The 21,455-nt window shown below is 43.3% G+C and overlaps 1 protein-coding gene across 1 annotated transcript; it reads right to left on the bottom strand.

The window, feature by feature from the left end:
• Positions 1–10,833: 10,833 nt before the first annotated feature.
• On the bottom strand, positions 10,834–14,186 carry LOC144672004 (ecto-ADP-ribosyltransferase 5-like). Its single transcript, XM_078533939.1, has 2 exons — positions 14,037–14,186; positions 10,834–11,953 (listed from the first exon to the last, which is right to left on the bottom strand). Exons 1-2 carry the CDS (start codon positions 14,080–14,082, stop codon positions 11,151–11,153), a joined length of 849 nt encoding a protein of 282 aa, XP_078390065.1. The 5' UTR covers positions 14,083–14,186; the 3' UTR covers positions 10,834–11,150.
• Between the last annotated feature and the right edge of the window lie 7,269 nt (positions 14,187–21,455).

Here is a 21,455-nt window from a genome sequence, read left to right as displayed (position 1 = left end):
CTGGTTTATGTCAGATGACTGAGGTATTTGAGAACATGAATGGCTTTGATGGGGTAGTTAGAGAGAAATCATTTCCAAGACAGAGGGGCGCAAGAGGATTGTGAGAGCCAGGCCATCCGGGGAGGGGGTATGTTAAGAAGCACCTCCTCACACAGAGTTGGTGATATTGCACAGCTCGCACAGAACGGTCTCAGAAAACATTAGTCCAAAATGCAGCTCTTACTGCACTTGTTCCCTTCCCTTCTCTATCTCTATCCCTGTATTACCCAGCCGCTTCTGTTTCCCACCTAACCGATGTTGTCTGTTCCATATTTTGAATCTCTTCCTTGTTCTAATTTGTTTGTGTCTGCCAGATCCACATTTGCCATGTCAATTCCTCTCCACTTTGCCTAATGGACCAAATTGTTTTTTTCATTTGTTCATGGATGAGGGCACATGTGCTGCTGGCTAGACCAAATATTGCCTCTAAGTCAAAGTTACATGTAGGACAGGCTTCCATTAGTGAACTGGGTTTTTACAACAATCACAGTGATTTTTAATTCTAGGCTTTTACTGCTGTAGTGGAATTCGAATCCGTAGCCACAGATCATTACTCTTTAGAGTAACTGTCCAATGATAATACCACTATGTCACCGCCTCCCCAATTACTTTAGCTAACTTATTCATTTTTATACACTTTCAAAAGCTCGGCCAACTTTTTTTCTTAATATTCCTTCAGAGTTTCTCTCACATTTACTTCCCTTTCCCTTCCTCAGTCTTTGATGCATGTTGCTCGTTTCCAAAACAATCCCAAATCGTCAGACTTACTGCTGTTGTTTGCATCACTATAAGTAACTTTTTGGTCATCAATTGATTTCTTAAAATTCCTTTTTGTAGTCCATGGATGGATATTTCTTGCTGTGGTTTGTTTTTTCTTTAACGGATGTTTATGTGTTGAGTAGTTTATATGTTCCCCGCTGCTAATTTAACACACTTTTTAGTCTATTTACCCAAGCTTGGCCATCTCTCCCCTCATAATTATGTGATTGACTTTGTATAAAGTTAAGACTCTTGCATGTGATTGGAATATTTCACTATCAAAACAAGTGCAGAATTGAATTGTATTATGATCACTATTTCTAAGTTGATATTTTATTGAGATTACTAATTAACCATGCCTAATTGCACAACGATAGAGTTGAAACAGCGTTTCCCAGTTGGCCCACAAAGCCTAGTCCCAGTAAATTGAATCAAACATTGCACAAGCTCGGTTCCCAGGCCAGCTATAGGAATTTGACTAATCCAGCCTGTATGAAGATTACGTTCCCCCACAATTCTTACATTTATCTGTACTTCTTTACAAGCTCCAATAACCTTTTGCTTAATTATCTGTCCAATGGTGTAACCATTATTAGTGGGCCTATCAATTACTCCAACAAACGTCTTAACTCTTGTTCTGTCTCTGTGCAAAAGAAAGCAGGCATATCTGCTACATTTGGTTTTCTCCATGACAAACCATTACTTAATCTGGTTGCTGACATTCCCTTCATGTAATATCCGACGTTTGTCCAGTGGATTCAACTGAGTGATTGTGTATAACGGGTGTTGTGGAATAAACTGCATATTGCACAGCTTGGCTAATGTTCCATACGGTGGAAGGGTAAATCTGGCATAAATGATAATTTAGCAAGTGCGACATTAATTGCATTTAAAGAAGCTCTTTCATCTCCCTGACTCTGGGTCGTTGGGCCCAAGGGGAGTCATTTGGATCCAAAGTTTCAAATGGACACTCAGCCGAACATAATAATTCAGATGTTATGCTGAGCGGGATAGTTAGAACCGGCAGCTGCTCTTTTCTCTGTCAAGGAGAAAGTTTTAGGATGACCTGATAGTGTTTTGTGATGATGTCAGGGGCTCAATGGGGTAAATGTAAAGCTGTTCCCACTTGAGCGTGGAGAGTGAGATTACACCTGACACACGGGCATGTAATGGCCTGTTTAGAAGGTTTACTGTTAAGTGACCTTGGGGCCTCTCGAGGTGCTTTGCAGGCAATGAAATGCATTATTTAATTCTAGTCTCTCGTGTAACATCGGAAACATGGCAGCCATTTTAACACAGCAAGATAAATAGCAATGTGAAAATGAACAAGTCCTTTTGCTTTAGTGGTGTCGATGGAAGGACCAATATCGGCCCCAGGAGAGGAGGGAGAACTCCCTTCGAGGCCATGCCGATGTCTATCCAGCTGCCAGGGCAGATATCGCCATCGGTTTAACATCTCACAAAAAGTTTTGCGCATTGGATAATGCAGCACTCCCTCACCACTTGCACAACGGATGATGGGGTTCAGGTTGACTCGGAAATCGACAGGGACCAACCTATCGAGTGAATGCTGATACCTTCAAATAGTATGCAAATTGCCCATGGCAGAATGGAGGATGCGCATAGGGGAGGTGGTGGATGCGCAGTGGTGTTGTCACTGGACTGGTGACCCAGGGTAATGCTGCTGTCACCCAGCTTCGAATCTCACCACAGCAGATGGTGGAATTTGAATTCAATAAAAATGCCTGGAATTGAAAGTCAAATGATGGTCATGAATTGATATTTGGAAAGGAAATCTGCCGTCCTTATCTGATCTGGCCCTACACGTTGCTGAACAAGGTCAATGAATTCCGATGCCCACACTCCATGAATAAGTAATTGATTTTCAAAAAAGGTATTGAACCATCTCAGGTCTCTCCAGCGACTTCAGATCTCTCCGCAGATGCAGTCACTGCCGCTAGCCTGAAACTCCTCAGCGAATTTGGTGTGTGTCCATTAGTGACAGTGGAACTTTGTGTATAATGAACATGCTCTTTACTTTCGACACAATGTTTAAGGCTGGCCGGAAGGGATCTTAAAGGTGATGTAGAAAGTCCGGTAGTGTTAGGATTCAGGTGAGCATTAGTGTAAGTGTTTGGGATTTCCGCCCATGTTCTAGGTGAGACGCTGGAGAATTACGGGCATCTGTACTTTGCTAATGGATATGGCACAATTTGAGGGGTGGGGTGACGGGAAGTCATTTTTAATTTTCCAACTTTTTCGCAGAATATTGTGATGTTTTTTCTTCTCAATGCGAATCGAATGCAAGGATATCTTACAGTAGATATTGAAACAGAACATCAGGAGACTTATGCTCTATTGCTTTTAATGATGATCGACAAAACAAGCCACTTCTCTACAAGTTTTTAATGAACTACAGCATAATGCAGCGTCGCGAAACATCTCCCAAACTAGGGACCTAAATTTGTCAGCTACACTGATATCTGGATCGTGAACAAGCTGAGATATGGTTGATAAGTGAAAATCGAGGACAACCTGTCATCCAAGTATCCAACAAGAAATGATAAAAGTTTCTTACATCATTGCAATTGAGGGTTGAGTGAGTGAGATCCAACTGAGTGAGATCATGACATTAGCCAGCAGGAGATTGCTGAATGTGAGAACGTGTGATTTTGTGTGTGTGTGTGATTATGACAGTTACCTGCAGAGCGAAATACCTTAATGCGTTGCGTCTGTATAATTACTTACCAGCAGAGGGAGATCACTGAAGCTGAGCCTGTGTGTGCTTTTCTGAGTGAGAGGGAGAGAGTTTGTGTGCTTGTGTGCGTGAAAGAGAGTTTGTATGTGAGTTTGTGTGTGTGTGTTTGTGTGTGTGAGAGAGAGCTTGTGTCTGTGCATTTGTATGCATGTGTGTGGATGTGTATGCGTGCGTGAGTTTACGTTTGGCTGTGTGTGAGTTGTCTTTGTGCGTATTTGTGAACGTGTGTGACAGTATTTGTTTGTACGTGTGTGTTTATGTGAGGGTGTGTGTGAGAGAGAGAGAGTTCATATGTGTGTCAGTTAGTGTGTGTGCGTTTGTGTATTAGTCTGCATGTGTGTGCATGTGTTTATGTGTGTATACGTGTATTTTAGTGTATGTGTGAGTTTGAGCGTGTGTCTGCGTTTGTGAGTGCATATGAGAGAAAGTTTGTACGCTTGTACGGGTGTGTGTTTGTGTGTCAGAGAGAGAGTTTGTTTCCCCGTGTGTTTGTGTGTACGCGAGAGAGAGACAATTTGTGTGTGCCTGTGTGTGTATCTGTATCTGTGTGTGAGTGCGTGAAAGAGTTTGTAAGTGTGACTGTGCGTGATGATTACAATAGCCAGCAGAGAAAGATTGCTGAAGGTGAGGCCGTGTATTCATAGTTTTTTTTTTCCCCAGCCCAGCAAGGGAAAAATGTAAACTAAGACTGCTGACGTTTTAAGGGCTTCACATTTTAGTGACTTTGCCACGGTCACGTTTACATGGACATGGACCTTTAAATATTTCCTGTACTTCAAAAGGCACAGCTATGATTGATGCGTTCAACTCTGTTCAAATGTCCCGCTGGAGTTCGCTGAGTGAATGCAAGTGGCAACAATAACTTGGTGACCTACAAAATTACTGGCATTAGAGCTCTCTAGCTAACATGGTACACCGTGAAGAGAAATTTGAAAATAAACGTTTCTTTCTTCAATACGTTCTCGAAATACTTGCATCTCTTTCAGTGCAAATGAAATTATCTAACGACAGATTACGATACTGACACCACCAATAGTCCTGTTTCCAGTTGATTTAATCAAGCAGGACAAATGAACATTTTTAATTTATTATTTTAAATGATTACAGTGCATTCAACGCCCAAACCAGATTTAAAGCTTACTGTCCGCCAATGCAGACTTCGAGCTCAATTTGTCAATCATGATTCAATTCCAAAACCTTCTAGCTAGAGGAATATATCTGGACTTTGAGTCTGGGGAACGTACTGAGAGGGCAGATGGGATTAGACCCGCTGATATCTATCAGCCGTGGAGATTATTTGACTGCTCAGCAACCCACATTCCCAATGTTTCTTCAAAAGATGGGCGATCTATAAAATAGGGTAAGAATTCAATGCAGAAAAAAGAGTGAGGTAAGATATTTAGGGATGGCAAACAAAGCAAGGGGACATGCTCAATAAACGGGATGATACTGAGAGGGGTTGAGAAAGTGAGAGACGTTGGAATGCATGTGCACAGTTACCTGAACGTGGCAGGGCAGGTGGATAAGGTGGTGAAGGAAGCATGTGGTATGCTTTCCTTTTTTTGGACGAGGTATTGAACACAAAAGCAGGGATATAATGATGGAATTGTATAAAATGCTGGTTAGGCCACGGCTGGAATCGTGTGCACAGTTCAGGTCACTACGTTACAGGAAGAATGTAATTGCTCTGGGGGGAGTACAGTGGAGATTGACAAGAATTTTTCCAGTGCTGGAAAATTGCAACTATGAGGATAGATTGGCGAGGCTGGGTTGTTCTCCTTCGAACAGGGGAGGCTAAGTGGGGTGACTTAATTGAGTTGTACAAAATTATGAGGGGCCTAGATACGGGTAGACAGGAAAGGTCCCTTTGCTGAGGGGTAAATCACCTGTGGGCATTCATTTAAGGTAATTGGTAAGAGGATTATAGGGGACGTGAGGAAAAACGTTTTCAGCCCAAAGGTAGGTGGGCGTCTGGAATTCACTGCCTGAATTGGTGGTTGAGGCAGAAACGCTCAACTCATTTCAAAGGTACCTGGATCTGCACCTGAAGTTCTGTAACCTGCAGGGCTGCGGACCAGGTGTTGGAAATTGAGATTAAAATTGAGCAGCTAGTTTCTTTTTTTTCTCTCTTTCCTCAGCCGGAGCGGGCACGATAGGCTGTAATTGCTCTACGGCGCTATATGAATACAATCATGCATTTAGAACACAGTCACTATCTCTGAAATCGAAGAATTCCACTCCTCGGGACGGAATTATATCATTTTTTAATGGGGTGCGTCATTTAACCAGCAATATTTCAAAAGTTAGAAGAACTATTATAATTAGAATGAATTCGTGGAGCTGTTTGGAAACATTTTTTATTTGGGTGCGAATTCACCAAATACTAAGATTTGCACCCCCGCCCCGCCCCATTCAAAATCCCGCCTGCTCTCCCTCCGCACCAGCCTGCCCCGCAGCCATAACATTCGGCAGGCAGGCTAAATTAGCTCACATTGGGACTTCCGCCCCTCACTGAGCAGGAAGTCCCGCCTTCGGGAGTTCTAGGTGAATTGAATTGGCCAGCAGTTCCAGCAGTCCCGGCAGCGCCAATGGCTCTGTAGTGGCCACTGCTGGGACTGCAAACAGGCCCAAAAATCAGGCCAATGAATCCCGGAGGGAGGTAAGTCTGGAGTACGGGGGCGCGGAGGGTTTCATCAGCTTAGGGAGAGCTGTCGGATTTGGGAAGGAGTTGGGCTGTTGGATCCTGGAGAGCAGGAGGGTAGGAAGAAAGGGCGCACGCTTTTAGCGGTGGGGGAGGGGGATCTGCCTCCGATGCGCAAAGGGCGCCCTAAGAATATAGCACCGCCTTCCTTTCTGCCCTTTGGCATACGTTTTGTTTTGACGTACGGCCTCCCCACCCCCGTCCGGATTGCCAATGCCGGTCATGTTATGGCGTGGAAAGCCGGTTTACCGGGCCAATTGGCTTGCTAACTAGCTGAATTGACCTGAATTGTTTCTTTGCAGATGGCAGAACCAGCATGCCGTTGTGCTGTCGATGTCGGGTGTGGGTGCGGGGATGGTAGTCTGGGCTCCCGCCCTATTTCACGTACTCCCCCGCCCCCCCCACCCCACACACCCCTCCGCCCCTCACCCCATCCCCCGCCGTAAACACGTCTGCAGATGCAAGTAAAATTCAGTCAAGGCTGTCTATGTATTCTTCCACTAGGAACTTCTCTCTCTCTCTCTTTGGTACCCTCCCCCGCCTCGCTCTCTATAACAGGACTCCACCCAACCAAAGGCAGGTACTGACACACAGGCATACACATAAGACCAGAGAGAAGCAGGTGCTGACTGCAGATGTGCAGGTGGGTACATCCACTGACATACGAACGGACGCTGGTACGTGGTACTGAGCTACGCAGGGACATGCAGAGACACACGTTAAGATGCACAATGATACGTAGTGAAAAAGACACAGGAAAAGAAACTGAACTGGACGAGCCATATAAACCCTGTGGCTACAAAATCAGGTCAGAGGCTTGGGATGCCGCGGCTAGTAACTCACCTCATGACTCCCCAAAGCCTGTCTACCGTCTACAAGGCACAAGTCAGGAGTGTGATGGAATACTCCCCACTTGCCTGGATGAGTGCAGTTCCTACAACACTTAAGATGCTCCACACCATCCAGGACAAAGCAGCCCGCTTGATTGGCAGCACATCCACAAACATTCACTCCCTCCATCACCGGCACACAGTAACAGCAGTGTGTACCATCTACAAGATGCACTGTAGGAATCCGCCAAGGCTGCTTCGGCAACAACTTCCAAACCCATGACCACTGCCACCTAGAAGGACAAGGACAGCAGATAGATGCCACCAACTGGAAGTTCCCCTCCAAGTCACTCGCAATCCTACTTGGAAATATGTCACCCTCCCTTCAGTGTTGCTGGACCAAAATTCAGAAGCTCCCTCCCTAACAGCACTGCGGGTTTACCTACACCACATGATCTACAGCGGTTCAAGAAGGCAGCTCGCCACCGCCTTCTCAAAGGCAACCAGGGATGGGCAATAAATGCTGGCCCAGCCAGCGAAGCCCACATCCCATTAATGAATAAAAAAAGACAGTCGCATGTACCAATTAATAAAAAAAGACAGTGGCACAGGAATAGGTTGTGACACGCACTGACATGGTTCAAGATAGATAGAGACAAGTATTAAGCCAAACAGGGCAATTGGGGACAGATGTTGACTTACAGTAGCAGGTAGGGACAAACAAAGAAGGAGGTGAGTGCACATATGGAGATGCACAGGAACTCTTCAGAACAGATATTGCCATACACAGAGACTGATAAGGACACGTGCTGCTCGGCACAGCGACAGATAGTGACTGGTATTACCATGTACAGTGCAGAAAGCCAGGAATTGCTATACAAAAGCCAAGGTAAAGCCAGGTATTGACATGCACAGGAACATGCACTAATAGATCATTCAAATTTAAGCTTTATAATACTCAGTTGATAATTGACAATACTTGCTTGTTGAAAGATTTTGTATACTGCATTGATAATTGATCTTTTACATCGTTAACTGGCTCTGTCATTGTCAATATCTGTCCCTAAATTTCCTTATATATCCAAGCCCTATCTGCACACAGAAGGGCACACAAAGGGATTGGTAGGGACATGTACTGGCAGACACAGCAGAAGATAGGAGCTGGTGGTAACACATAAAGTGACAATTGGCAGCACGCTCTGACATTGAGAGTGACAGATAAGTACAGCTACTGACATACACAGGCATACGAAAAGACAAATACAAACAATTAAGAAGCAGACGGGTACATTCAGTAACACACACGGTGAGAGGTAAGTACACATAATGGCAATTACAAGGGCAGAAAGGGCATGGATATATAAGGAAATTTAGGGACAGATATTGACAATGACAGAGCCAGTTAACGATGTGAAAGATTATTTATCAAAGAAGTGTACATTATCTTTCAACAAGCAAGTATTGTCTACTATCAACTGAGTATTATATATCTTAAATTTGAATTATCAGTAAACAATAATCAACCATATATCATTAGCAACCAAGAAAGTATCTACAATTATTGATCGTGAGCTATAAATTATCAAACCAGCAATGCCAATTACGCATCATGTAAAATAAATTACCAGGCCTGTATTATCAATTATCAATTGCATTTTTTAATCATGTCCAATCAATAATTAAATGTGTAAAATCATTTATAAAGCCTGTTAATCAGGCTTTATATCAGTACGCACTCAATAATCAAATTGGTCTTGACAATTAACAAGCTTATATTATTAATTATCAAGCGTATGTTAGAGAGTAATGGTTAATGGGTATTATTCGGGCTGGAGGAAGGTTTCTAGTGGAGTTCCCCAGGGCTCGATAGTGGGGCCCTTGCTTTTCCTCATATATATGTTAATGATCTAGATCTTTGTGTGCAGGGGACAATTTAAAAGTTTTCGGATGAGACGAAGCTTGGGAGTGCGAAGAGGATGGTGTGGAACCTCAAGGGTTCATAGACAAGTTGGTGGAGTGGGCAGATAGGTGGCAGATGAAGTTAAATGCAGAGAAGTGTGAGGTGATGTAATTTGGTAAGACGAGCACGGAAAGAGCATATAAAGTAAGTGGTGAAATTTTGAAGGGTGTGCAGGAGCAGAAAAACTTGTGTGTATATGTGCATAGATCTTTGAAGGTGGCAGGGCAGGTGGAGACAGCAGTTAATGCAGCATATAATATCCTGGCTTTATTAATAGGGTAATATAATACTAGAGCAGGAAGGTTATACTGAATTTATATAAGTCACTTGTTAGACCTAAGCTGGAGTATTGTGTACAGTTCTGGGCGCCACGTTATTGGAAGGATGTGAACACATTTGGACAGAGTGCTGAAGAGACTTACAAGAATGCTGCGAAACGTGAGAAACTTCAGCTTTGAAAAATGATTGGTGAGATTGGATCTGTTCTCCTTGGAGAGAAAGAGGCTAAGAGGAGATTTGATAGAGATGTTCAAAATCATGAGGGAACTGGACAGAGTAGATGGGGCGAAACTGTTCCTGCTCGTAAAAGGATCAAAACGAGAGGGCAGAGATTTAAAGTGATTTGCAAAAGAAGCAAATGTGACGTGAGAAAAAAACTTTTTCACACAGTGGGGTTCGGGTCTGGAATGCACTGCCTGGAAATGGGGTTGCAGCAGGTTCAATCGAGGCATTCAACGGGGCATTAGATATTCATTTGGAAAGGAACGATGTGCAGGGGTACAGGGAAAAGGCAGGGCAATGGCACTAGGTCATAATGTTCATTTGCAAAGCCGTGACAGGCATGATAGTCCGAAAGGCCTCCTTTTGTGCTGCTAAAATTCAGTCATTCTGTGAATTAGGAAGATTTTAATATTAATTATCATTCCAGTGCAATTAATTATCAGCCGTGCATTACCAAATATAAAGTATGAATTGACAATTATCCTGTGAGAATGTTCAGTTCGAAAGCGTGTCAAATATCAATCATCAAACATACTGTGTAAAATATGCAACGTTTATCATCTATTAAAAAAACTGCCACAATCATTATTAGGCTTGCAGCATTTTCAATATTCTTTCACAGGACGTGGCCATCCTTGGTTAAGCTGGCATTTATTGCTCGCTCCTAATTGCCCTTGAGAAGGTGGTGGTGAGTTGCCTTCTTGATTCGCTGCACTCCATGTGGTGTTTGCACACCCACACTCCTGTTAGGCAGGGAGTTCCAGGATTTTGACCCAGCGTTAATGAAGGAACAGCGATCTATTTCCAAGTCAGGATGGTGAGTGGCATAGAAGGGAACATTCAGGTGGTGGTGTTCCCACCTGTCTGCTGTCCTTGTCCTTCTTGGTGGTAAAGATGGCAGGTTTCAAGGTGCTGTCGCAGGAGCCGTGGTGAATTGTTGCATTGCATCCTGTAGATGCTGCACACTTCTATCGCTGTGCCATGGTAGTGGCGGGAGTGAATTTCGAATGTGATGGAGTGAGTCAGTGTTTGTAAATATGGTGCCAATCAAGCAGGTTGCTTTGTTCTGGGAGGTGTCAAGTTCTTGAGCGTTGTGGGAGCTGTACTCCTCTAGGCAAGTGTTGACTATTCCATCACACTCCTGACTTATGCCTTGTAGATGATTGACAGTCTTAGGGGAGTCAGGAGGTGAGTTACTCGCTGCAGGATTCCTAGCCTCTGACCTGCTGTTGTAGCCACAGTATTTATATGGCTGGCCCAGTTCAGTTTCTGGTCAATGGTTGTTGCTAGCCGGGGATTTGGTGATGGTAAGGCCATTGAATGTCAAGGGGAGATAGTTGGATTCTCTCTTGTTGGAGATGGCACTTGCGCGGCTCGAATATTACTTGCCACTTGTAAGCCTAGGCCTGAATGTTGCCCAGATCTTGTTTCATAGGGACATGTAATGGTTCGGTTATCAAGCTGGAAGTAAAAATTAGCAAGCGTTACCTATGAATTCTCAAGCGGGAATATTCAATGATGAAGAATGCATTATCCATTCTCAATCATGTAACATTAAGTTTGACATGAATCTGAATTCTCCAGGGTGACACTGCAGAGGTTCTAAGTGTCAAGGCACTGGCAATGTTTAGGGCACGCCTGATCCCCGCGTTTCACTTTGAATGCACCGTTAGAAGTATCCACGGTTGCAGCAATGCCCTGGCATCCTTTCGCTGCCAGTTTAATACTGACCCAACTCGTTTCGCCATTCTTTTGCCAATGGGGCACGTTTATGACCTCAAAGACCTCAATGGGCGGGATGAGGACCTCGTTCTCATAATATATCGCCGATAATTTCCTGATTGGGACCCCCAATCTGGTCTCTATTTCAAATAATGTGTTCCCCGTTGAATTTGCTGGCAAGAATCCTATCGCAACTGACGTATCCAATGACGTCGATGAAAATTGCCCCAAACGGACTGCCTCCCCCTTCGTTGCATTGAACAGTATACCAACTCCTCTAAATGTGCTGTGAGTTTGCCTCTTTAACTTATCCAGGGCGACGGAGAGCAGGTAATGGAAACTTTTGAAGTGGAACTCCATATGATAAATGGTGTCGTTTACGCCGCACTGCCTGATGGCTTTGTTGAACTCCCTGAACAATGTGGATTCTTGAGTGTAAGCGTGTATGGCCATCAGGTGTTCCCTTCGTAGTCCGGCTGGGATGGTGACGTGAGGTCCCAAAGCTTGATGTGCCTCATCCCAAACTTGGAGGAATTTTCCTCTGCGAGCCCATTCCTTTGTGATGTAATCAATCGCCGCCTGGTCAGCTTCCGGGGTCTGAGTGAATATGTAAGCGGCAGAGTCGGTGGCCATGTCCAGTTTGACATAGTTGTTGACAGCTTTGCTAGCGAGAGTACTCGGGTCTGTGAAACAAACGAGGTTGCTCTTTTAATTCATACGGATTTTGGACTAAATGTATCCAGTGGCTAAGCTGCCTGACAGAATCTCCTAAGCTCTACCACCGAGACGGTTGAGATGGAACTTGATAGAGATGTAGATGATTTTGAAGGGCATAGATAGGGTGGATAGGAAGGCACTTTTTTCCATTAGTAGACGGGTCGATAACCAGGAGGCATCGGGTTCAGGTAAGAGGTAGAAGGCTAAGGGGGAAGTGGAGGAGAAATGTTTTCAACCAGAGGGCGTTGGGAGTCTGGTACTCACTGCCTGAATGACTGGTTGAGTCAGAAACTAGCGTCATATTTAAGATTTAGATATTCACTTGTGTTGCCATGGCCTGCAGGGCTACGTGCCAACCGCTGGAAAATGGGATACATGTAGTCAGATCATTGCTGACCAGCGCGGTCATGAGGGACCCAAGGGCCTCCTTCTGTGCTGTAAACGTCTATGAGGCCTGGGCAGCAACGTCAGAGAGTCACGGGCAACTTCCGTTTGGGTTGATATTATCGGGTGTTAAGCACAGCTCGCCTAACATCCTCGCGTTTCCATTCCAACACAGTACTTGAAGCAGATCCAGGGCAAACGCGGCCGGAGTCCAAGGGCAGTGGCCAGCTGCTCCTGGTTGGGCCGATTAGGAGTAGGCAATATATTGCTCACAGACCCAGAGCAATGTGCCATAGGTTTCCTACATGCCTATGATAGTGTATATGTAGCATTGCATACCCCTTCAATTTGCTCCTAATGCGGCCGCCTCTACACTGGGGAGACTAAATGCAGACTGGGTGGCCGCTTTGCAGAACACCTTTGCTCACTCGGCAAGCATGGCACAGGCCTTCATGTTAATTGCCGTTTCAACACCCCATCCTGCTCTGATGCCCATATGTCCGCCCTTGGACTACTGCAATGTTCCAGTGAAGCCCAGGGCAAACCAGAGGAACACCTCCTCATCTTCCGATTAGGCACTTAACAGCCTTCCGGGCTTAACATTGAGTCCAACAACTTCAGATCATGAACTCTCACCTCCGTCTTGACCCTATTTTACAAAACTTTCTATCTATCTATCTACATATCTAGCTATCTATCTACTTATCTATCTATCTATCTGTTTGTTTCTTTATTCATTCATGCATTCATTTATGCGCCTATCTATCTACTTATGTATCTATTTATATCTTTATAAATTTCATTTGATCCTTTTATTTATTTGGTTTTTTTTTATCCTTGTTCCCCAAACGAACCCAAATCTCCACCCAAAGTGTCATCTGTCACTTTTTTTATGTTTTGCTTTCACAGTGTGCTGACCCTAGTTCTGCAATTAACACCTCTGCTTTCTTACATTAATGCCACTATCAGTATCTTCTTGACTCTTTACCACCACCATTAACACTCACTTGTCTTGTACCCATGACATCTTTGTCAATCTATCCTTAGCTGTCACCTATCCCTGACCATCTACCTTGACCCATCTGCTCCACCCCCTCTTAAACAGTATAAATTTCATCACATTTCTACTTCTCGTTAGCCCTGATGAAGGGTCATACGGACTGGAAAAGTTAACTCTGTTTCTATCTCCACAGATGCTGTCAGACCTGCTGAGTTTTTCCAGAATTTCCTGTTTTTATTTCCATGGGATAACTGTTCTCCCCTTTCCAATGCAACCACTCGAGGAGCTCAATGCCCTACTCCTGTTCCTACGTGACTGTTTTGTTCGACTGTGCGCATGATCCTGTTCCAAATATACTAAGCCCAATGGGGGAATCCAAAGGCTGAATGGCCTCTACCTGAACCTAATGGAAGGGATTCGAATGGTTGAATGTCCGTCACCTGGTGCTAATGTAACAGGTCTAATGACGTTCAACTTTCCCCTATGCAATGTGCTCGGTGGATTGAATTGCCTCTTCCAGTTCTTCTGTTCACAGCGTGGACAAGTGTGAAAAACGTGCATTGTTTACAAATCCTTCTGCAGATGGAAGGTGAAATACCTTTTAAAAATTGCCTGTATTAACAATGCTTCCCTTGTGCTCCCCATGCAAAAATAAAAACACTTACTGTCCCAATAGGGAAATAGAAGCACCATGTAAACCAGTAGTTGCATTGCTCCCGCCTTTCGTGCCTAATGGTGCCAACAGAATTCCTATGTGGTTCCACTTCCGTCGTTACTTTCCCGATGAGGGATTTATCCGCTGTCCCAGCACAGGAGTCCAGTAATCAATGGAGCGCAGTGATCCTGAAACAGCACAAACCAGGAAATGGAATTAGACCACGCAGTGGGATAGAATCGTGGGACGGTACAGGGCCTCGGGAGACAATTCTTACCATTGTGCGTGTGCTGGTAATTTTGGAGGAGCAATCCAAAGTGTTCTACGCCCTTGCTCCCTCCCCATGCTACTGCACAATTTCATTCATCCCGATTTTATCCAATTCGACAATTGAAAGTTACAATTGAATAGACTTCCATCACTCTTCCATGCCTTGTATTCTATATCACACACATGCACCATAATACTTCTCTGCATGACGACATTTTGCTTTCTGCGACCCACCTAAGGCACTTAGGCTAATTTCCTTTTGTAGTGAAGTTTCTGACCATGGGAAACGTTGTTCTTCATGTTCTAGACCTGAGCCTTCAATAATTTTAATAAGTCGATCAAATCTCTGTTTTGACCTTCTCTCTGCTAAGGCAAGCAACACCTGCTCTCTTATTTTGCACTGATAGTGAAGCCCTTCATTCTTGGTAACCTTCCAATAAACCTTCTTTGCACCTTAACAGGTTTCTGAAGGTGTATGCCCAGGTTTGCACGATATATCCTAGCCCATTAGAAAGCGGTTTATTTCCTTCATTCATAGGATGTGGACGTCGCTGGCTAGGCCAGCACTTATTGTCCATCCTTAATTGCTGTTTAGAGGGCACTTAAGAGTCAACCACTTCATTGTGGGTATGGAGGCACATGGAGGCCAGAACAGGCAAGGACGGCAGATTTCCTTATCTGAAGGGCATTCATGAACCACATGAGGTTTTACGACAATGGTTTCATGCATTCTTAATTCCAGATTTTATTGAATTCAAATTCGAACCCGGGTTCCCAGAGCATTACTCTGGATTTCTGGATTACTAGCCCAGCCACAATACAACTACGCCATCGCGTCCTCCATGTCTGATATTCGTAGTTATGCCTCAGTTTACATTGCCAAATTTCAGATATTATTTTTTAATAAGCTTCTCAACGTGGCCTGTCCTGGCAAAGATATCGAACCACAGGTCAAACAGCTCCTTCTCTCCTGTAAAAGGGAATGTTTTTTATTTATTTTACAGGGTCTGGTCTTCGCTGGCTGCGCCAACATTTTATTTTCCATCCCATACTGACCTTGAGAAGATGGTGGTGAGCTTCTCCCTTGAACCTCTGCAGTTCCTATGATGTAGGTACACCCACAGTGCTGTTAGGAACGGAGTTCCAGGATTTTGACACAGCAACAGTGCAGGAACGGCGATATATTTCCAAGTCAGGATGGTGAGTGAATTGGAGGGGAACTTCCAGGTGGCCGTGGTCCCATCTTCCTGCAGCCCTTGTCCTTCTAGGAGGTAGTGGTTTGGAAGGTGGTACAAAAGGAGGCTTGGTGAATTCTTGCAGTGCATCTTTTCCACAGTGGTGCACACTGCTGCTCCTGTTCGTCGATGTTAGAAGCAGTGAATATTGTGGATGGGGTGTCAATCAAGCTAGCTGCTTTGTCCTGGATGGTGTTGACCTTCTTGAGTGTTGTATGGGCTGTACTGATCCAAGCAGATAGAGAGTATTCCATCACACTCCTGACTTGTGCCTTGTAGATGGTGGACAGGCTTTGGGGAGTCAGGAGGTGAGTTATAGAGCGCAGGATTCCTAGCCTCTGACCTGTTCATGTATTCACAGTATTCATATGGCTAGTCCAATTCAGATTCTGGCCAATGGAAACCCTCAGGACGTTGGTAGTGAGGGATTCAGTGATGATAATGCAGTTTAATATCAAAGTGGGGGGAGGTGGGGGCATGGTATGATTCTCTCTTCTATTCTTTAGGTCATGTTATGCCTGCTCTTTCTTTGCAACAAAATTAACCACTGCACTCTTCTGTCTGAAATGTCATTTGCCTATTTGATAAACCACATCCCTTTGTACCTTTTGCAACGAGAAATTTATCGACCTCTGCCTTGAATAGACTTGTTGACTTAGCGTCCATAGCCTGGCCCTCGAATTTCATTGCAAGAAGGCATGTTATTCTGATATTATGATGAAATTATTACCTTGGCAAATAAAATGGACTGTTCTGCAAACCAAAAAGAAAAGTGTTGAGCTCCCATCCTTGATTGCAAATCGCTGAAGGCCTCGCCGCTCCCTAACTCCATTGATTAATTGAGGTTTAACAAAGTGGTACATATTAATTTCATAGATAGTAAGCAGTGCTGGATAAGAGAGGTTAATAAGATATTCGGGGGGAATCAAAAAAGGAGAGCAAAGGTGAACTACGAAATTATATGTTCAAAGTATATAAAACAAAATAAAGAAATATTTTACAGCCCCATCAAGAAGAACTAAAGATCATGGTAGGAATGGCACCATGAATGGTTAGGCCGTTTAATACCACAGATAATGTTAGATAGTAGATAGAAATATTGAATAATTACTCCGCTGCCATATTTAAAAGGAACGTCGAACAGTTGGACATTATATTGAATGATGAGATTGGTAATGTCATAGGAGTATTTGACACAGAAGGATGTATTAGATTAACAAGGCGAACTCAAAGTCTAAAATGCCCCTGGAGCAGATGCATCCAGGTATTTAAAAATAACCTAGGTAAGAGATAGCAGAATCACTACTACACATATTTAATAATTAGTTAAAATGGGCAATGCCAAACAACTGCTGGAGAGCTACTGTAATTAATACATTTAAGAAAGGGTAACAATATACCCAAGGAACATTAGACCTGCCGCCTTTCATCGATGCTGTGAAAAATAATGGTAACCTTACCAATAAAGCGTACATGGGAACATGTAGTAACAAGAAATTAAATGCTCAATATTCAGCATGGATTTTAGATGGGAAAATATTGCTTGACGAAACTTGTTGACGTCTTTGGAGAAATAACAGGCAGAGTAGATGCAATTCATCTGGACTTTCAAAAAAAAACTGCAATGAGATGGTCCATAATGGACTAATGAGCAAGGTCAGAGAATTAGAATAAGGGGACAACATGATTAATGTCTTGTTGCCTTGTTTCAACAGATAAAGCAGAAAGTCGTCTAAGCTGAAGTTTAGTGTTTCACGGGGATCAGTGCTCGAATGACTGCTGCCAAAATTATTTTTGATTTTGAAATCAAAAACACAATTCCTAACTTCACCGGCGATTCCACATTGTTGAGGGGGGGAAGGGGATAGTTGTCATGAAGGGATATTAATGTCTATAATGTTATTGGAAATTACTTTTAACTTGGAATTGTAGTACGGCTTGTGTCTATGTGTTTGTCTGTTCGTGGTTTAATTGAATTAAAGCCAGCGAGTGTGGGTGTTTTGATGTATATTAGTTTTGAGATGTTAATTAAATAAACGTAAGGGGGAGAGGGTAAAGTGTAAATTTGCATTTTTTGAATAAAGCATTCAAGAGTGGGAGCAAAATCTTTCAACTAGCTGGAGACGCCAAGCAATTTGTTTATAGTACTAATAAAATTGGCTGGATGAAAATGTTATTGTTAGAAGATGTGATGTTAAAAGCCTAGTATACCATGGAAAATTTATATGCAAAGGAAAATCTAGGTACAAACAGAAAGGAGTTAGTGTGTAAGTCAGAACATTTAAGACCTAACCAGCCTGTAAGACGATATATGAGCCTACAAAGGATCAAACTGAATGGAACCTCATTTAGAATTCGTATGTTCAAATGTGCTTTGCCTTGTGTCTCATTACACCCTATGGGTTACTATTGCCTTGGTAGAGATTTACCTAGGAATGATTAATTTGGGGATTTGTTTAAAAGTTATTACGACAGTTATTTGTAGACATGTGTATTTGTTGTTAAATTATTAAATGTTTAATGTAGCTTTATTTAAAAAAACCTTTCGAGGCTCGGTGGCCTTATTCCTGAATTCACAGCTACTTCTCAGACATACCAATTGAAAATATAGGTTACGGCAGCTGTTCAAGTTTCCCTCTGGAATTTAAACAACTCAGCCTTCACCAACTGCTGTGTCATAACAATAGTTAAAACTGAGAAGGACTGTAACAAATTAAAGGAGGGCTTTAATAAACCCACAGTATTGTCAAATGAAGGTAGACAAAGCAAAAATGTGAAGCAGTGAATTTTGACATGAATAATAAGCATGTAACTTATTAATTGGGAAGTTAAGTTTAGGTGGGGTGGAGGAGCAAAGGGACCTCCGAGTACAAATGTTGTGTCGCAAGTTAGCCAAAGTCATAAAAAGCAAACCAAACACTAGGTCTTCTTTATAGAAAAAGACAGAATTGAAACGTCTGAAAGGCATACTAAACCAGTTCTGAACTTTGGTTGGGTCACATTAATCTATTGCATGTTGTTCTGTTCGGCATGTTATGTAACAGGGTATAGATGCACTTGTGAAGGTACAGAGCAGGTTTACAAAGATGATAACGAAAGTGCATGAGTGCCTTTCAGGAAGGTACTGACGGGATATTCCCAATTCTCTTCAAAAAGGAAAACTGAGGGGCAACTAATTATGAAAGTTTTTCATGAATCGACGCAGAGAGAATGGTCGCTCTTGTAGGAAAGAGCAGTACTAAAGGACAACAATACATGATTGTCACCAAAATGTTTCATAAGCAATTCAGAGGAAATGTCTTTCCTCAAAGAATGATGATAATGTAGCACTCTAACATGGGGAGCGGTTGAAGAGAAAAACATACATGCATTTAAGAGGAAGCTAGTCGAGCAAATAAGGGTTAACGTTATAACTGGTTACAATGGAAGATTTAGATGAGAAAAGATAAGAGGAGGCTCGAATGGAATAGAAGCACAGGGATCCTTCTGTGCCATATATCCACTGCAATCCAATGTAATCCTATGTAATGGACGTGAAAAGTCATCGGCCTAGAACAATAGCTTTCCTTTCCTTTTCACAGATGCTGCCAGGCCTGCTGACTGGCTCCCACATTTTCTGTTTTATTCATCCTTTTAAGGAATCGGCGGACCTGGAGTCAATGTAAGTGAGTACAGTAGGTGATGGATTGACTGGACTTGGCACGAGTTGGTACAGTGGAGGGGGAGGGAAGCATGAAATGTATGGCAACCTAGAAAAGCCTCCCGCGGGCCCGGGGCTGTGAGGGGTCAAGATGGGTAGGCCCCCAGGAACGACACCACACTCACTACCGTGGCATCAATGCATCTGCATTGCATGTCCCTAGCCTGAACTCCGGTGCACACCTCTACCACTCCCAACGATCTGGTTGTAGCCAGCCCTCCGTTTCATGATAGGTGCACTCTCCAAAGGGTAGAAGGGAGAAAACACTAAAACAAAAATGCTGGAAAAACTCTGCAGGTCTGACAGCATCTGTGGAGAGAAAGACAGATTTAACGTTTCGAGTCCGTATGGCTCTTCTTCAGAGCTGAAGAGAAGTAAAAATGTGGTGAAATTTATACTGCTTAAAGGGGTGTGGTGGAACATGTGAAGCTGGATAGAAGGCTAGAGATAGGTGGAGGCAAAGGAGAGAATGACAAATATGTCATGAGCAAAAGAAGAAAGGTAATGGTTAATGGTAGTGGCACTGGCTAAATGAGATGCTGATGGTGACATTAAGGATAGAAAGGAGAGTGTGATAATAGCTGGACAAGGGCAAGCACTCTGGAAAGAATAACATGAGCAAGTGACAGATGGGGTGGGGTGAGGGGATTTGCTCGGAAAGAAGATGGAAAATACGCTAAAAGGTGGGAAAAAACACTCAATAAAAATGAAAATAAATAAAAGTAATAATAATAATTATTATCATTATTATGAAACTAAGTGGAAGAAAGTAAAAATTTAAAAATAAAAAATGAACATTGAAAGAAGGAGATCAAAAAGGGGTGAGGATGTAAGAGAGAGTTCATGGTCTGAAGTTGTTGAACTCAATGCTATTTCCGTAAGGCTGTAAAGTGCCTAATTGGAAGATGGGATGCTGTTCCCCCAGTTTGCGTTGAGCTTCACTGGAACATTCAAGCAGGCCAAGGATGTACATGTGGCATGAGATCAGGAGCAGGGAGAGAGAGCTGCCTTACTCAGGAGCAACACTCCCGAGAATGCTGCACTGTCGCAGGAGCCACTTAATAGAAGGGCGGGTCTGTCCTTTTGAGACGGATGTCAAAAGGTGATGGCCGTTATTCTGAAAATGAGCGGCCGATTTTTTACAGTAACACCGGCTTAACATTTGACCCTCAACCAACATAATTTTTTTTTTCAAGACCATTGAGTCATTATTTCGGTGCTGTATGTGAGAGCTTACTGTGCACAGTCTGGGTGTAGGGATTCTTAGAAAACAATGGGAAATGCATCTCAAAAGTACTATTTGTCTGCGAAGCGCTTTGGAACGTATTTGGATGGCGCCCTTTGCTTGATAAGTGCAAGTTGTGTCTTCCATTTTAACAACATCTGCTGCACCAGGCAGCCAAGTAGCTATGGTTCAGATCTGAACCTGATAAACTAGAAAACACAAGGTGATCAGCCCAAAGCAACATTCTGTCTCCAGTTGTTCCCTTAGAATGAACGCATTGTTTGTTTTTCACCCTTGAGTTAATATTAGTTCTTTTTAACAGCACCTACCGTCGTTTCGTACCACGTACAGGACTGTTGCTTGTCCCACAGTTCATTGTTCTGTTTATCTTTAAAACACTCAGTTTCCTCTTGTGCTTCGTCAGATTAGAATCTAACAAGAAAAAAGTCGCAGCTTTGCTGGCAGGTTGTGGTTAAGTGTGGCCAGTGTTGCGAAGCGCAGGGTCACAGGAAACACGTGGGACTTCCGTTGCCTCTAATGCATCAATATTTTTAAAAATTCTTACCGGATGCCTGTTCACTGCGGTGAGCTTTGCACAGATCTCTGTACTTTATCAAATAGGGAATATATTGGAAAAATATTTGTTGTGGGGTCCGTTAAACACCGCACTGTGAGGATACAAATGTGTTTTCGCTGTCATGAAATGTGCAGTTAGCCTAGTCCCAAACAACTGGTGGAGTGATCGATTCCCCTGTTATCATCCTCTAGAATCTGTGACACAACACGCTCCCCCTATCACCACCCACAACTCCACCCCCCAACACACTTCCCCTCCTCGTCTCACAAACATACAAAACACACCCACACACACACACTAACACACACACACAGCGGTCTCACAAACGCTGTCTTTTGACACTGGAAAATCTGCACCTTAGTAGACGTCACAGAGAGCAGCACAACATGTGTCGCCTCCGAAATTAAACAAACTGGAACAGT

This window comes from Cetorhinus maximus, chromosome 35 (assembly GCF_964194155.1).
Source record: "Cetorhinus maximus chromosome 35, sCetMax3.hap1.1, whole genome shotgun sequence".
Lineage (NCBI taxonomy): Eukaryota > Metazoa > Chordata > Chondrichthyes > Lamniformes > Cetorhinidae > Cetorhinus > Cetorhinus maximus.
Note: the sequence above shows the minus strand (reverse complement) of the source record. Positions and strands in the feature narration are given on the sequence as shown.

What these genes read in the sequence shown, in the direction of transcription:
- LOC144672004 (XM_078533939.1), bottom strand. Translation starts at nt 14,082, where the DNA reads ATGCAACTACTGGTTTACATGGTGCTTCTATTTCCCTATTGGGACA. An exon ending in TCTATTTCCCTATTGGGACA is followed by an intron (nt 11,954 to 14,036) that starts GTAAGTGTTTTT and finishes TTTGTTTCACAG; the next exon opens with ACCCGAGTACTCTCGCTAGC.